General features: G+C 50.9%; 3 protein-coding genes and 1 long non-coding RNA gene across 9 annotated transcripts in view; 2 read left to right on the top strand and 2 right to left on the bottom strand.

Moving 5' to 3' along the window:
- SYCP2 (synaptonemal complex protein 2) overlaps positions 1–843 on the bottom strand; it is an 89,552-nt gene extending 88,709 nt beyond the window's left edge. For 3 of the 6 annotated variants that reach the window (XM_047852202.1, XM_047852195.1, XM_047852201.1), the window contains exon 1: positions 236–302. The gene's annotated coding sequence lies outside the window, so the exon portion shown is untranslated. Of the gene's footprint in view, positions 1–235; positions 303–324; positions 401–577 lie in introns of those variants that run through there. The other 3 variants (XM_047852200.1, XM_047852196.1, XM_047852197.1) reach the window with 3 other exon arrangements.
- A 3,395-nt stretch (positions 844–4,238) lies between these two features.
- Positions 4,239–5,792, bottom strand: PPP1R3D (protein phosphatase 1 regulatory subunit 3D). Its single transcript, XM_047852207.1, has one exon. It carries the CDS (start codon positions 5,386–5,388, stop codon positions 4,495–4,497), a length of 894 nt encoding a protein of 297 aa, XP_047708163.1. The 5' UTR covers positions 5,389–5,792; the 3' UTR covers positions 4,239–4,494.
- Positions 5,793–5,863: 71 nt separating this feature from the next.
- Positions 5,864–11,653, top strand: FAM217B (family with sequence similarity 217 member B). The gene is made up of 4 exons (XM_047852206.1): positions 5,864–5,995; positions 7,573–7,687; positions 7,793–7,878; positions 10,019–11,653. Exon 4 carries the CDS (start codon positions 10,023–10,025, stop codon positions 11,130–11,132), a length of 1,110 nt encoding a protein of 369 aa, XP_047708162.1. The 5' UTR covers positions 5,864–5,995; positions 7,573–7,687; positions 7,793–7,878; positions 10,019–10,022; the 3' UTR covers positions 11,133–11,653.
- A 75-nt stretch (positions 11,654–11,728) lies between these two features.
- LOC125161905 (uncharacterized) lies at positions 11,729–14,921 on the top strand. Its single transcript, XR_007150806.1, has 2 exons — positions 11,729–12,928; positions 13,161–14,921. It is a non-coding gene; the product is annotated as an uncharacterized LOC125161905 (long non-coding RNA).
- The last annotated feature ends 1,503 nt before the right edge of the window (positions 14,922–16,424 follow it).

Here is a 16,424-nt window from a genome sequence, read left to right as displayed (position 1 = left end):
CCCAGCTCCTCCCGGCCCACTGCGCGATCTGCGCGAGGCCCGCCCGGCCGGGGTCCGCCTCGCAATCCCGCCACCGCGCCGCCCAAGTCGTTTTCACAACGGCTCCGCCTCAACCGTCGGGAGATGGCCGTCCCCCCCCCCCCCCCCGCCCGCCGCCAGAGGCCGGCCCGGTGCCGCGGTCCTTCTCCACACAGCCCCGCCCACCAGGGTGGCCCGCCGCGGCCCCCGGCTCAACCTGCGGCTGGAGAAGGCCTCCGCGTCGCGCCCACGGAGCCGCCGTTACCGTCGCCGCCCCGCCCCGCGTCTCAGGCCTCAGCACCTCACCTCAGGAGGCCGACGGAGAGCGGGAAGCGTCTGCCCAATCGGCGCCGCCTGCGTGCGGGACCCCGTCCTATCAGCGCGGCACGCAGGCCAGGCTCCGCCCCTCGTGCCCGTCAGCGACGCCGGGGTCGCCTGAGTGGGGGGGGGCGGGGGAGCGCGACTCCCGGCCTTACTGGGTAGGTGGACTGCGGCGCCTAGGCCACGAGCCCTGCCCCTGCCCCGGCCTCGCGGACGCGCCCCAGGAGCCCTGACTTGCCTCTGCAGGCTGCCGGTCGGCCCCAGGAGACTCCCTGGCTATCCACCACCACTCTGGACGTCGACGGCTGGACGGAGCCGCCGAGACCCGGGGTACCAGCCTAACCCGCGAGGGGGGCGAGGGTCCGACTCCCTGGAGGAACACACACTGTGGCCCGCGGACGACCGCAGAGGCAGGGCGGGCGGGTCCCCACTGACTCTAGCCTACTGCCCCTGCTGCTTGACTTTACGGGGCGGCCACCTGCTCCACCCGGCCACGCCCCCGGAGGTCACGCCCTGAAGACCACGCCCCTGGCGCCCCGCCCCCATCTTCATTTCCTAGAAGCAGGAGGTGCCGGTTCTGCTGTCCTCATTAGCCAAACCCCAGACTCCTGAGGGGCACCAGGCCCAGGCCATCTAGGGGCGGTACTGGGCACAGTCATCGACGATATATTCCAGGCTTTTAGAACATTTCCGTTCGAAGTGTCAGTTTAAACGATAAGATCAATGGATGCTTGGTGTTTAAAAACATGCATGGATACATGGATACAGCAGACAAGCACTTCAAAATTTAAACTACTGATTTCTCATCTTGCCACTTTTTAGTAGAGAGAAAAAAATAATTGTCCTTTCTATTGTTTCATGTGTCTGGAAAGCAGAAGGATTGTTTAGTAATACCACATGGAAGATCAAAGCAGATCAACTTAATCTTACTTGAATTGTTTTTAAATGGGTTTTTAGAATGTGGTGTTAGATGGAAAAACCTCATCAATCAATCACAATTGGACTTTCAGTTAAATTTAACAAGCACTTATTGGGAACACCCCATCACAGGGCAGAGCGGGTGGATTCTGGTATAGGTTTGAATGCTGACTTTGCTCCTTACCGGCTGTGGGTCTTTCGAAGAATTAAGCCTCTCTGAGCTTTATTCTCATCAGCTAAGAAAATAGGGAGATTATCTCCCTGGTAATTTTCAGAGTCTACTGAAATCAAATACATGCAGTAGCTATCACTGTGGGCAAGCCAGTGAGAATGAGTGAGTGCACAATAAATGTCACAGTTTCCTTCCCCTACGTGCCAGGCTCTGCACCGGGTGAGGGAAGGCAGATACACACTCATCACTCCATATACAGCATTCAGTAAGCACTGAAAGAACAGTAGGGTAACTATCCCATACCCTACATTCCCTTAGAGCTTTCTTCCTATGTTAGCATCGACCTGGCATAAAGATTGTATCTCACGGGGCGCCTGGGTGGCTCAGTCGGTTGGGCGACCGACTTCGGCTCAGGTCATGATCTCACGGCTTGTGAGTTCGCGCTCCATCAGGCTCTGTGCGGACAGCTCGGAGCCTGGAGCCTGCTTCGGATTCTGTGTCTCCCTCTCTCTCTGCCCCTCCCCCACTCATGCTCTGTCTCTCTCTGTCTCAGAAATAAACATTAAAAAAATAAAAAAAAAAACCTGTATCTCAGTTTCTCAAAGACATACACAACTGTGCTGAAGCTGAGATACAATCACAATTCTTTTTTGGTAAGGCCCTAAATTTGATAGTGCTTTAGGAAGGACAACACATATATGAAATGATTTAAACAAACAAGAAGTTTCTCAAGTCTTTTTTCTGTATTAGACCACAAGAAAAACACTCATCAGATAACAATGTATGCACATACTTTAATATTTAGGCTTGAGTGAAATCATCTTAAGTGACATTAAAATATGTTTGGGGAGACAACCCCACAATTGCACAATCCACTGCAAAATTTTAACATGGAAGCACTATAACTGTGTTAGGGTCTGAAAGTTCTCCTTCAGCTGAACTTTTATCAACTCCTGAATCAACTAGGCAGGTATATGTAAGTTTTTAAATTTTTAAATGTTGATTTTTTTAAAGGCACGTTGAGGTTCTCTTAGTATCGAAGACAAAACATTTACTTTATATTCCGTGACCAGAACCTTTTTGGCAAGTGACTGTCACATGGATAAGATTCTTACATGCCTTTACACAACAATACATTTGGCAGCTCTAACTCTTACACCTGAATACTCTGGACAATTGTCTTGCATTCTGGGCTGGGGCCAACGACACAGCAGCCAAGGCTCTCACAGGCTTGCTGACCTAATTGGACAGTTTATTAAACAGCAGGAAATGGAACCAGGCTTCTGTCTCTCTTGCATATCAATGTAGTGCACAGTGCTAATAGCCAAAGGTTGTTCAATTTAATTACAATACCTTAAATCAAAATTCAGTGTTGTTATTATCAAAAGGTACCAAAGAACGCCATCCCTCTTCTTGGAATTTCAGAAACCCAGAAGTTGCAGTTATAAAAACGAGTTGGTTAAAAGGCAAAACACATCTTTTACATATTGATTTGATAAATGTCAGTAAGTATTCAAAAATTTAGAGTGAACTTATTGGTGACAGCTATCACAGATTCACCCCACCGGTTTCAGCCGTATCAGAACCAAACGTCACAAGCTGGAGACCCTGTTCATATTAGCTGGGTTTTCACACCCTCAGTGCTGGCATCTGCTGTCAGAAACCACCACTCAGCACCAAAAGAAATGATCAGCGCCTTGCTGGGTGTTTGAAGTCATTGTGGCATTCAGCAGGGGACAATGGCCTTGACTTCTTGGAGATTTAAAAAACAAAACAAAACAAAGAAGACAAAGCATTTAACAGTTTAAAAACTGGGGGGGGGGGGGGGGGGAGCCCAGACGGATGTTAGAAACTCTATCTGAAGGCACAAGGATGTTAGAAACTCTATCCGAATAAAGTTGGCAGATAGCTGATAAAACTGGGCATATATAAATACAACTTAAAACGATTAAAAAGTATAAATGTTTGTGACTTTTTTCCTCTAGGGCTCTGGCTATTGATGAAAACACCTTCTAGTTCCACTTGGTAACCTGACTTCTGAAAGATGACTGCTGGGAATTTTCTGACACTTAAGCAGACATAAAAAAGAGTCACCTTAATCATCAAAAAGGTAATTGCAAAGGGCATTGTTGCCTGAAATTACTCTATAGAGCTGCCTGGAAATTGAAATAACTTAAGGCAGAATTTCTGAAAATGTTTAGGTAGTCTCAAACCTAAACACAATGGCCTGATCACATGCAGATACAGAACTGTCAAACACGAAGAAGGGAAACTCACAAAGAGAGAAGAGAGACTCCAAGAGAAGGGGCTGTTTGGCTAGTTTAAAAGTTAAGCTTTTCCCTCTTCCTTGGCTCTTCCTTTCCTCTTCCACGGCCTAACCAGGGCAGCCTGAACTCCCAGGAATGGTTGTATGATGACTGATGAGGCATAAATTTCTTGCCTATTAATAGTTTCCCACTGTTAGAGGTCTACAGGCTTTGGCAAGCAAACCTAGTCTCAGGTTTTCCTTGTCCCAGGGCAGAAATGCCTCAAGGAACCACGGTGGGAGTCACACCATGCGTTCTGTTTACAATGGGCACAAACACACCAGACTGACTTATTCTTTAGCTTGTTAAACCCAGAATGTTCCTGAGAAGGCATCCAGTAAGGGTAAAATGTTCCAACATCACAATGATAATAAATAACAGCTACGTTTACAGAGACCCAATCAGGACACATGCACAAGCCACAGGCCTTTCCAAAAAACAAACCAACTGACCCCACCTGGACCGTCGCAGGAGGGGCCAACACTGCCATGCATCTGCCCCCCCCACCCCCACCCCAGCACCCTCCCTCCACCCCGGGCGTGACACTACTCGGCCTTCTGGCCACCTGAGGCTACTTTTTGAGACCTAGCGACACAGGCAGTTCAAGTAGAAGATGGGAAGGGCCACTTCCCAGGGACCCTGCAGCGGGAAAGGAGGTCAGAAGACTCAGGCAGGGGGTGGCGTGTGAGGAAGCGTCGCCAACTGGCCCGGAGTGCCCAGCGTGGGAACCACTGCGGGGCGGCCTTAGAGGGGACTCGCTCAGATGAAGTGGATCCAGCTCTCTTCGCACTCCCCGCGAGGCATGTGCAGCGCGTGGTTGCGGCACGTGAGGCTGTAGTCTCGGCCGTGGTTGTTGTCCCAGTACTCGGCGCCGGCCACTCGGTAGCGGAGCGCGAAGTGCACGCGCGAGCCGAGCTCCAGCAGGAAGGGAGGCACCGGGAAGCCGAAGGCGAAGACATCCTCTGTGCCCGCTGCGCCCGCGGGCCCGCGCCACCTGGCCACCGCCTCGTGCGCGCTGCGCCAGTCGGAGAAGGTGTAGCGCACCGCCACCTGCTTCTCGAAGGCCACGTTGCGCACGCGCACCGTGCCGCTGATGCCCAGGTCCGAGCAGGTGACGCGCTCCAGACAGACGAGCTGCCGCCCCAGGCGCTCGGCGAAGTCCGCGGCTTCGACGGGCGGCGGGAAGTCGGGCACCAGGCACTGCAGGGTGAACTCCAGGTCCTGGCTGCTGCAGCACAGGTCCGAGTTGATGGCGAGGCGCGACAGCACGTGCAGCGGCACCGACGGGTCTTCGCCCGCGTTGAACACCTTGACCTGCGCCAGCTCCAGGCCCAGCGCGTCGGCGAAGCGCACGCGGAGCTGCCGGCTGCAGCCCGGCCGGCAGGCGGCTCCCGGCGCGCCCCCGGCCTTCTGGCGGCGCTCGGGCGAGCTGGGCAGCGAGCGCGCCCGCCGCAGGATGATGGGCCGAAGCGGGGGGTCGCAGCCGGACGGCTCCGGAGGTGGCAGCGGCGCGCGGCCCGGGCTCCCGGGGGGCCTGCAGGGCCGTGGCTCCCGGGCCGTGCCGCCGTCCAGGTCTGAGAGGCAGCTGAGGCTCCGCGGGGCGGGCTTCCGGGGCCCCGGGACCGGCGTCGCCGGGCCGAGACCTCCGGACATGGCCCGGCCAGCCGTCGGGCTACGGGGAGGGGGAAACGAGGGGCGGCCTCCGGACCCCGCGCCCCCTACCTCGGGGTCCCCGCCGGGCCGGAACGGCAGCGTGCAGGGAGCGTCTGGGGCGGGCTGCGCTCTCCCCTCGCCCGCCACCGCGCCCCCCGAGTCCTGGCGCGGGTCTTCCGCCTCCGGCAGCGAGAAAGGAGCTCGTCTGCAGACACAGGAGTGCTTTTTCTCCAGGGGAGAGGAGGTTTTTCCGGGCGCCCCCGGGAGCGCGGGGTGGCGCCTCCCTTTGGCCGCCTCGGAGCTTCTCGGGGGCGGGGGTGGGGGGGAAGGCTGCGTCCGTGGAGCCGCCCCTCCCGCCTTCCCCGCCCGCTGCGTTACTTACATGGCTGCAACTTGTCGGGGCGCAACTTCCCGGCGAGCCTGCGCCCCGCCCCTCGTGACGCCGCCGCGCGCCCGCCCCGCCGGTGGGGCGCAGCCCCGGAGCCCGCCGCGCCGCGCGCCGCCGCCTCCCGGCCCTGCCGCAGCGCGCCGCAGTCCGACCTCCGCGCCCGGCGCCGGGAAGGCCGGCGGACGGCCTCGTCACGTGTCCTCGGCGACCGCGGAACAGGTCTGATCCATTTCTGTCTGCGTCTGCCCGGCCCCTGCGCCTATCGACCGCAGATCTGTGTCTGCACAAGCGGAGGACGAGGGAGATGCATGCGGCGGGCCCTTGGATTTCTGGGTTACTGGGGGTGGGGTGGGGGGTGAACGCAAAATGTGGCCTCCCCGGCAGCTGGTCCCCGGGCCAATTTGAAGTCTCTGGGCTAGCCAGCTCTTTGGACGTGTGCACTGCAATGCAACCTGGAACCCCGTCCAGATCCAGGGAGCCTCGCTGCGTAGAGGACAGGCGACCTGACCACACATCACCCACAATGCTTTGCCGCCCAGACGGCCGGCCGGCCGGCCAGTTCCCTGGAGGGTGGGGAGGGGCGGTGCTGCCTCTGTCCGTCTCCTGGCGCCTAGCCTGAGAGGAAGATGTGGGAAGGCGAGTTAATGCCCTGTGATGAATTATGCAGCTGCCCTTAGTCAGCCGCTGGCGCTTGGGAAGCAGTCTTGTAGCCAGTCTCAGACTTGTAGCTTTGTTCCAATGCAAGCCTGAACCATCAGGGAACCCGGGAGCTTGCTTTCTGCATCTTAGGACCCTACAAGCGGTCCTTTCCTGTGTCACTCAGTAACGTGCCCAGAAAACGCTGCCGCTTATGGTGCAGAGCATGCCAGGTGAAATGAAGCGGGGGAAAAGGTGGAATTGCACGTTCCCGACAGCAGTTTGGGACCAGGCGTTGTGGAGGGGCCCTTTTCGCTGTCCGGAGGGAGAAAGCAGAAGGAAAACCAAACTATTGAAGGAGGGCTGGTAAAGGGAAGAACCTCTTCTACATCTCAGATGAACCCAGCCTGTTGATTGTGATAGAAGTCATTAACTGTGAGAGCCTGAAAAGGCACACATACTTATGAAAAGTAAATACAGCAGAATTTCAGGAGGACAAAAGAGTCTTCTATAATCCCACCTTTTTTCTGTTTTACAGAGGCAGGGGATATTATGAAAGACAATATTCACTTTGAAATCAGGGCACTTTTTGTAGGCCACCCACTGAAAATCAGGGAAAGCAGCATTCTCCATGTGAGTCAACAGAGATAGCATTATGTGCACAGAGATAGCATTATGTGATGGGTATTACTAGATTGACAATCTTTTACGGGATTGATGTGATCGAAAAGGCAGGAGGATTAAAGGGGAGCTTCCCTAATAGTTTTAGTTCTATGAGAGCAGGGATATGTGCATTTTCTAGGCTCTCCTGTAATTGTTGAATGAATGAATGAGTGGACATGGGAGATTGGAGTAATACCTGACCTTAATTAGCCCTGCAAATTTCCTGAAGGTGTTATTGCCAAGGAGACTCTGTGTGTATGTGAGGAGAGAGAGAAGGATTCCATTGGCAGCATTTATAGTGGTCTGATTTTGTATCTAATATCCACCGTGAAAAATAAACAAGCAAAAAAGATGAAACTATAAACAGAAGGCAATACCCCCCACCAACATTTCAATACTATGCAAATATTTCAAAACAAACAAGTGAAAACCAGCCCAGTACCGGTGGCAGAGCCGTTTGCAATCCATACTTACCTACCATGTTCTGTTACTTCTAGTTCCGGTGGCCTGGAAGAGTCCTTTCCAAATATAAGAGGAATAAAGAAGTCACTTCCCCAGCTGTCATCATCTGCCAACAGATTGAGCAAGAATATTTCAAGCACTACAGAAAAGGTGATGTAAATTTTGAGGGGAAATCTTACTTAGATTTGTTTTGCTGTTTTGTTTGGTGTGTGTGTGTGTGTTCATGGTATTTATTACTGCATGTCTGTTTTTTAGACAGTCCATCAAACCCTAGATGATGATCAGCCATGTGATTTTTTCAAGAAAGGGAATCGGGTGAATCAGTGTCATCAGAAAAGCAGGTAAATAATTTTAATTGCTTTCTCTTGCAAATGGCACGTTATATCAGTTCTCCAGACCGAATATGTGTGGCTGGAAAAAAAGTAATGTCTGTGGATACGAAATATGTACTTATGTTTTTGACCCATCAGAAATGAGTGGGCAAAGTGGTTTTAAACAGTACCAGTTAGTAAAAATTCCAGAGGCCATAATTCTGCCACTGTTAGCAGAATCTATAATTTTAGGTAAGCCCCTTAATCATCCTTCTATGCGTGCTTCCTTTTTTATAAAACGGATATCGATAATAACTTTTATTGATATACACTGACAGAGTAAACAGAAGTTATAACGGTTTTGGTTATGAGTTCTAAGTAATGACAATTCCTTTATTCATTTTTCCAATATATATTAAGCACGTGTTAGCTATTGCACATGATTCGACACCCTCCATATTTATTTAAAAAAGTAACACATTTTCAAACAGTTGCTTAGTGTGGCAGAAACCACTGGACAGGTGACCTCTGAGCTTTCCAGAAGGCCTGTTTACTGCCCATTTTCTTTTACCCTACCTGACTTAATGTTCCTGAGAAGCATTATGAATCCTAGTGAGATGCTGTGTGTTGGGTAAAAAGAAAAGAAAGTGTTTTCCACTCTGATATGAGATCCTGCCTGGGAATAAATCACCTCCGGGGGAATTGCAGCCGTGCTGGTAATGCACACAGAATCCGTCATTCCCATTTCCTGCCATTCACAAGGGAGCATGAGTCCTATGTTTTTCATTCATATGGTGTTTTAAGGCACCATATGATTTTTTTCTCTCTCATTTTAAATACGGTTTTTCTCAGTGCACTTCCTATTTGAAAACACATGAATAAGCTTTCGATGTGAGGTACAGGTTATATATGCTACACTCTTTCATGTTAAGATTTTATTTATTTATTATTGGGCCCACCTGGGTGGCTCGGTCAGTCGAGCGGCGGACTTCAGCTCAGGTCATGGATCTCACAGTTTGTGAGTTCGAGCCCTACATCGGGCTCTCGGGCTCTCTGCTGTCAGCACACAGTCTGCTTTGAATCCTGTCCCTCTTCCTTGCTGACCCTCCCCTACTCACTTTCTCTGGCTCTCGAAAATAACTAAAAACATTTCTTTTTTTAAAAAAAATTTTTTTTTTCAACGTTTTTTTTTGTTGTTTTTTTTTTTTTTTTTTTTTTTTTGGGACAGAGAGAGACAGAGCATGAACAGGGGAGGGGCAGAGAGAGGGAGACACAGAATCGGAAACAGGCTCCAGGCTCCGAGCCATCAGCCCAGAGCCTGACGCGGGGCTCGAACCCACGGACCGCGAGATCATGACCTGGCTGAAGTCGGACGCTTAACCGACTGCGCCCCCCAGGCGCCCCCCAGGCGCCCCTAAAAACATTTCTTAAAAAGATTTTATTATTTATTCATTTTGAGAGAGAGAGTGAAAGCGGGGAGAGGAGCAAAGAGAGAGAGAGAGAGAGAGAGAGAGAGAGAGAGAATCTCCAGCAGACTCCACGCTGCAGGGCTCAGTCCCACGACCCTGGGATCATGACCTGAGCTGAAATCAAGAGCGGGTTGCTCAACTGCCTGAGCCACCCAGGTGCCCCTTTCATGTTAAGATTTTAGGTGGTTCAGGCTCAGAATCACCACCAATCAGTGACGAAGTTCTATACAACTTGCATTTTACACCTTGTTTACTTTTCATTGAAAATAGGCTTGTCAAAGAAAGCTGTGGCTTTTACTTGTCACTGTTGTTAAACACTGTTCATCATTAACAGAACAGATTGAGAGTTTACAACAGATTTTCTCCAAACTGGTGGGGTTTTTTTGTTTGTTTGTTTGTTTTGGAATATACACGACTGGTCTAAAATTACAAGCACTTTAAGAACTGTCAGTGTTTTTCCTAAAGGGAGCTGGTATCAGACAAAATCCATGCATCCACTCTGGGCACCTGTGTCCTGTCACGTTTCTTGAGTGGCGTCCTGTGTGCCCAGTTGCTCTGTGAGCACCACCGGCTGGGCAGGGGCCGTGCGGGCCTTCCTGGGGACAACCGAAACGCCACTGGCGGGTGCCTGTTGTCTGTTTAATCACCGGCAGGCCAGGTCTTGTCCAATGAACTAAGAATTACAGTTTTATCTCTCACAGCAATATGAATGCTGGCCCATCTTGGAATAAAGCACAACGTTCAAAAAACTCTTCAGGAAAAAGGCAGAGTAAATCCCAGGCACCCCAGGTGTCCCCCCATCTGCCTGTGGACAGACTCAGAGAAAGCGTTTCCCCGGAAGGCAAACCCAAAAGGAGCCCCCTGGACCCCAGGTGTCGGGGCGCCTCGGGGAACGAGCTGTTTCTCGACCTTCAGTGCATGAAAATCATGAAGGAGGGCGCAGACGAGGACGAGGACAGCGCCAGCGACTTGTCGGACTCGGAGAGAGTCCCGGTGCCGCCTTCCGCGCTCGCGCCCCCGGAGCTGCACCTGCGAGCGGAGGAGATCGATGCCGCCAGCCCGGACCTGGACCCGGACCCGCGGGGCACGCAGACCACCTACCGCTACGCGGACTTCCTCCCGGCCCCGTTCAGCTCCTGGGACCTCCGCGACCTGGCCGTGCCACCGGGCGCCGAGCCCAGGCCAGCGTCTCAGGGCGGCGCTGCGGGGCTGCTCGCCAGGTACATCGACAGGCTGCTCCAGCTCGAGTGGCTGCAGATGCAGACCGTGCAGGGTGAGAAGGGGAAGGGCGCCAAGGCCAGGCCTCCCACCGCCCCCGGCATGGCGGGGGCTCTGAAAAGCCCAGGCAGAAGCAAGCTGGTGGTCAGCGCTCCCGCCAGGCCTCACCAAGAGGGGGCTCCCAAGCCAGGCGCTTCCCGAAGGAGAGACCTGCACCTCGAGGAAGCCCGTCCATCCTATTACGCCTTTGACACCCCCCGCAAAGCTGTCCACGTGGCGCGGAGCGGGGGACCAAGTTCGCAGAAGCCAGCCTTGGAGGGCAGGACAGAGGAGCAGAAAAAGAAATGGAGTAAGAGCCCCAGGCCGCAGCGCCGGGACCTGCCCTGCAGTGACAGCGGCCCCCGCGCGGACAGCGGCGGTGGCGGTGCTTCGGCGCAGGCGGTGACCACCCCGGACTCCTGCGGAGCCCCCAGAGTGCAAGCTCCCGGGAACCTGAAGAAGAAGGGCAGTGCCAGCACCTGCTCTCAGGCCACCATATCCAGTGAGAAGAAATTCAAAACCAATGGAGTAAAGCCAAGCACACACAGATTCAAATAATAACTGAAATAATGAATTGCAAAGACCCGCGGATACCTAAACATGAGAGCTCTTGCACAAGTCACGATACGGTGCATTTTAGGACGTTTTATGATGACTGACATGTAAGTCGTTGACTGGCCCTTTAAGTGCATCCCCACCCTTACCCCAGCCACACTGGGCTTATTTCCAAACAAAGGTGTCTTTCAATAAGCCTTTCTTTGTTTTGACTGTCTTAAGCAAGTGAGAGCCCTTTTGAGGAACATTTAACCAAGATCTGTGCCATATGAAGAAAATGACAGGGAAAGAGAGGTCTGAACTGGAAGCAGCAGCCAGCCCACAACATAAGGCAGGCGGTAACGTTCAGCTCCCCGCTTGCAGTGCGCCTGCGTGTAGAAAGTAGCGCATACGTACTGCTTTGAACCCCTGTGGGATCTGAAACGTTTGAGATCGAGTTCTTTTTTTTTTTTTTTTTTAATCAAGTTTTTTTTTTGTTTTGTTTTGTTTTTTTAATTTTTTTTCAACGTTTATTTTTTGGGGGACAGAGAGAGACAGAGCATGAACGGGGGAGGGGCAGAGAGAGAGGGAGACACAGAATCAGAAACAGGCTCCAGGCTCTGAGCCATCGGCCCAGAGCCTGACGCGGGGCTCGAACTCCCGGACCGCGAGATTGTGACCTGACTGAAGTCGGATGCTTAACCGACTGCGCCACCCAGGCGCCCCTGAGATCGAGTTCTTGGTGTCCTCCTCATGAGCTGTCCAAACAGAAGTTGTGTCCACTGCAGCCCGAGGAGAAGCTTCGGCTCTTTCTCAAGTTTGGGAGCATCTCTTTTGAGCAAAGTTATGTATCACTAAGCTGCTTGCTCTTTCTAGACCATGGAATCTAGCACTTTCACAGTTGTTGTTTTTTCTTTAAAGTATTTTAAATGTCGAGGTGGTGGGGAAGTCCGCCTTTGGAGTCTTTGTATTTACGGTTAAAGTGGTGCCAAGACTTTGTCCGGCTGTAAGTTAGCGGGTCTCGGCAGGACCGCTGCTGTTTGGTGGGAGATAAACATGAACTTTTTGGCACCCTAGTGTTTCTGTATGCATGTGCATACATGCAGTGCATGTATGGCTTCTGGAAGAAGGTGCACAGAAAAACCACCTTTTTAGAGTTTGTACATGAAAGGCCTACCATCAGACACACACAGAGCCACATGTGACTGTCACAGTCATTCCATTACTGATTTGGATACCCTGCTGTCCGCAATCAGTATAAGGATCTGTTTTACTTTGCAAGAGCAGGATTTTACCACCTTGCTTCGGGGCAGAGGAGTGAGGACACATTTCAGGATGGAGGGGGCAATTGGATAGGAATGATAGGGATTACTGAGTGTCTTCTTAACATCCTTAGCTGGTCCCTGGCTCCCTGGCTCTCCTAGATCCTAGATGCTGCTTATTTAACTGTCCTTAAGTGATGCCTGCTTGTCCATACACTTGTGCTGTGACCCAAGTCACACACAGATTCAATTCTGTTGCTACTGTGAATATCTTTAAAACCTTCGGTGGACTGCTGGATACCCAGTATGTTTTGATGACTGTAGCTGATTTTATGTCTTTAAATGATCACTCTCTTTGTTTTCATACACATGGGTTTCAATTTTTTTCACCTTCGGGGCAAACTAAAAACTTGGCTCTCTTCATTTGAAAATGCATACCGGCCTGCAGGCTCCGAGGACCCTGCCATCCAAGCGCCATCTAAGATGCTTTAAGTTAATAGCCTAAGGACAAGATGCATTTGTAAATAAATTAATCATGGGCAGAAGTTCAATATTAAGGTACCATTTAAAAAAATTTTTTTTTTCAACGTTTATTTATTTTGGGGACAGAGAGAGACAGAGCATGAACGGGGGAGGGGCAGAGAGAGAGGGAGACACAGAATCGGAAACAGGCTCCAGGCTCCGAGCCATCAGCCCAGAGCCCGACGCGGGGCTCGAACTCACGGACCGCGAGATCGTGACCTGGCTGAAGTCGGACGCTTAACCGACTGCGCCACCCAGGCGCCCCAAGGTGCCATTTTAAAATCTGACTTTGATAACGTTAAACAACATATACACATTTTCAAGGTCATTTTTTTCTTCCAAGAGTTTATGTCTAGAGTTTTACGGATTCCCTGTTAGAGTCTTTATCTTTCACAGCACCCTCTGGGAGAAAGCATGCTCTTCACGCGAAGATCTTGTACCTTTGGATGTGAACAAAGACGTGCATCCAGCGGGCATCCCTTCCCGAGTTCTCGGTGATGCTGTCACTTCCACACCCGGTGTCTGTATTGTAACTTGAAAACAGCGCTGATCTTACTTCACCTTTCTGTGCTTCCTGAGCGGCACCCCGTGTATCCTGCACCCTACCTGCTGCTCGTGAGTGCACACGGACTGGTCCTTTATACACGGCTGGTGCTGCGCCTCGTGCACAATCCTTTCTCTACTCAGATTTTTACACAGCTCTTGATAACATTTCAGGGCCGATAAATCTCTGTAAGCACGTTATACGCACATATATATACTCCTGTTACCGATACTACGGGGTTTAGGCTGCGTTGCTGCCTTCTCTGGTAATGCTCCCTTTGGGTACTCTTGGACACCCCCCAGGGTGAGGCTATCCGGCTTCTTTGCCTCGCGTGTGTCGGAGCCAACATGATTAAGAAATTTACAGGTGGCACCTGAGATGTTCCATTTGTTCCTTGCTCTTTGACTTGAAGTCAGTTGCCTAATTTGGGGAATAGTTATAATGTCACCTGTTGAGACCATTTTAAAAGCCTGTGAAAGTGACTTTGCCTGTTTACTTCTTTGCCTCAGGTTGATGCTTTATTTTAACCAGTATTCTTGCAACGGGATCGGGGCTCCTGATGAACCGCATAGGTTCACTGCAGAACGTAAGCACAATTTGAATTCTGTGATTTCTGGTACACGTCCCCAGCACAGCCTCCTTTTGTAAACGCTGCAGACAGGAGTGTGGCCATTTTCACGCAGATGGCCCTGGCAAGTGGGAGTCGGGACCTCCTCTGGCTGGTCCGGTCGCAGCCACCGAGTGTCCTGCTGGTCTGGGGACATGAGTCGTTCATTCAGCATTCAGAGAAGTGCCTCTCATTTCTGGGGAATTGTTTACATCCATGTTATGCTTCAACCAATTAAAATGATGCAAGGTAAAAAAAATGTAGAGAATGTAAGAAGAATTAATTGCTTCCGGCTCAGAACCAGTGGGAAATGTAAAAACATACAAAAACAAACTGCAAAAATATATCAGTATTAGTACAGTTATTTAGATTGAGACTACTTCTCAAATCTTCAATGGCTCGATTGGCCAAAGGTTCGTAAGTGACTGGGCACTTACGAGGGCAGGGTGGGTGCCCCGTGTCAGCAAAGATCGGGGGACGTGGTTGATCTCATGGCAGCTACGGGCTCAAGGGAGGAAGGTTTGGAGTGGTTCTTAAGCTATTAGGTTAGTTTCCGGAGAAACGGAAGAATCTTTACCTTTCATGCTTTAAATATTGCCTAAGTCCTCTTTACGCTCACCTACTGGAGTAGTTAAAAACATAAAACCCTGGGTAGGTGGTAGTGGATTTCACGGTAACAGAGAAGCAGTATTTATTATGCATTCACGTGCACGTACAGAGCTCCGTTTCAAATGGCCTGACTCTGTGGGGCATGTTTGTTATTTGCCGTTATGATTATCGTATGCTTGGTTTTGTACATAATAATACAGAGCGCGTGCAAGTTTTTGTGAGTCTGGATTTCTTTCCTTGAGATCAATTAAACAGTAGGAGATATCGTCTGCCTTTTTTGGATATGGTTTTGTTTCGCTTTTCGTGCAGTTCTCTTCCCGTTTGTCTCTTTTCTCCCGGATCACCTCACAGAACCACAGGGGAGGGGACTCTGCCCCAATCCTTTCTTAATACTGAGCAACGTATGTGACAACATGACTGGATGCACCTGAGAACCACTGCCGGTGTGTTTTTGAGTCCCTCTTCCTCTTATACCCCCAGAAGGTGCTGAACTGAATTTCCGGGATGGAAATTCAGTAAAAGTAAAATGGCATGTGCCAGAAGGGGCTCACTTTTAGCTTGCACGTCTAGGACTGAGCGCCTGCTGTCCCAAGGAGGGCACCTGGGTGTCGCAGACATGCCGAAAGGCCCTTTGCTCCTTCATCTAAACTCTTTGCTCCTTCTTCTAAATTCATATCTGGCAAGGAGGTGCATTCTTTTGAGTCTACCGAATAGTGGTATTTAGAAAAAAAATTTTTAACATTTATTTTTGAGACACAGAGACAGAGTGTGAGCAGGGGAGGGGCAGAGAGAGGGGGAGACACAGAATCCGAAGCAAGTTCCAGGCTCCAAGCTGTCAGCACAGAGCCTGACATGGGGCTTGAACTCATGACCTGAGCCGAAGTCAGATGCTTCAACTAAGCCGCCCAGTCGCCCCCAAATCGTGGTGGTTTAAAAAATAATTTTGGGGGTGTTAAGAATTCAACTGAGGGGCGCCTGGGTGGCGCAGTCGGTTAAGCGTCCGACTTCAGCCAGGTCACGATCTCACGGTCCGTGAGTTCGAGCCCCGCATCAGGCTCTGGGCTGATGGCTCAGAGCCTGGAGCCTGTTTCCGATTCTGTGTCTCCCTCTCTCTCTGCCCCTCCCCCGTTCATGCTCTGTCTCTCTCTGTCCCAAAAATAAATAAACGTTGAAAAAAAATTAAAAAAAAAAAAAGAATTCAACTGAGAAAATTTTATCGATCTTACTGGCTGTATTTAATGATGCATGAGTCAGGCAGCATCCCATCCAGCAGATGGAAAGGAGCCCCAAGGTACGTCCAAAAGGGAAGGACTTTTATAGGCAGAAGGGAGTGGGCAGGAGGAAATTGTACAAGGTCACTTTCACTTCTGGGGTGGCCAAGGTCTTACCAGGCGGATGGCCTCACTAGTGCTGATCACATGACTCCTGACTATCTGGTTTAAGATCCTGCTCTGGGAGAGGCAAGACTGTAAAGCTGGGTTCGGTGACGGGCCGGTAGACTTGTGATCCGGGGGGTTAAAAATGAGTTTTTGGTAGTTTGGAAATTAACCACGTTGGAAGTTTTAAGTCATAAATTTGTACATAAGATAGCAGATTGTTTTTGGATGGTGCTGTGTTATTATCCACAAGGTAGCAACTTAACCTCTAGACCTAACCTAAAACAACCTCAGTCTGCCGTCTCCCTGTTTGATTGCTTTAACACCTTAAAACAACTATATCAAGTGTAGAATAATGCTCAATGAAATAACATGGATGAATAATTTGTAAAAATC

Source organism: Prionailurus viverrinus, chromosome A3 (genome assembly GCF_022837055.1).
Source record: "Prionailurus viverrinus isolate Anna chromosome A3, UM_Priviv_1.0, whole genome shotgun sequence".
Classification (NCBI taxonomy): Eukaryota; Metazoa; Chordata; class Mammalia; order Carnivora; family Felidae; genus Prionailurus; species Prionailurus viverrinus.
The sequence above is the reverse complement of the archived record's forward strand: the minus strand, read 5'-3'. Positions and strand labels throughout refer to the sequence as shown.

Excerpts from the sequence above, each read along its gene's own strand:
- PPP1R3D (XM_047852207.1), bottom strand. The coding sequence starts at position 5,388 with ATGTCCGGAGGTCTCGGCCCGGCGACGCCGGTCCCGGGGCCCCGGAAG.
- FAM217B (XM_047852206.1), top strand. The coding sequence starts at position 10,023 with ATGAATGCTGGCCCATCTTGGAATAAAGCACAACGTTCAAAAAACTCT.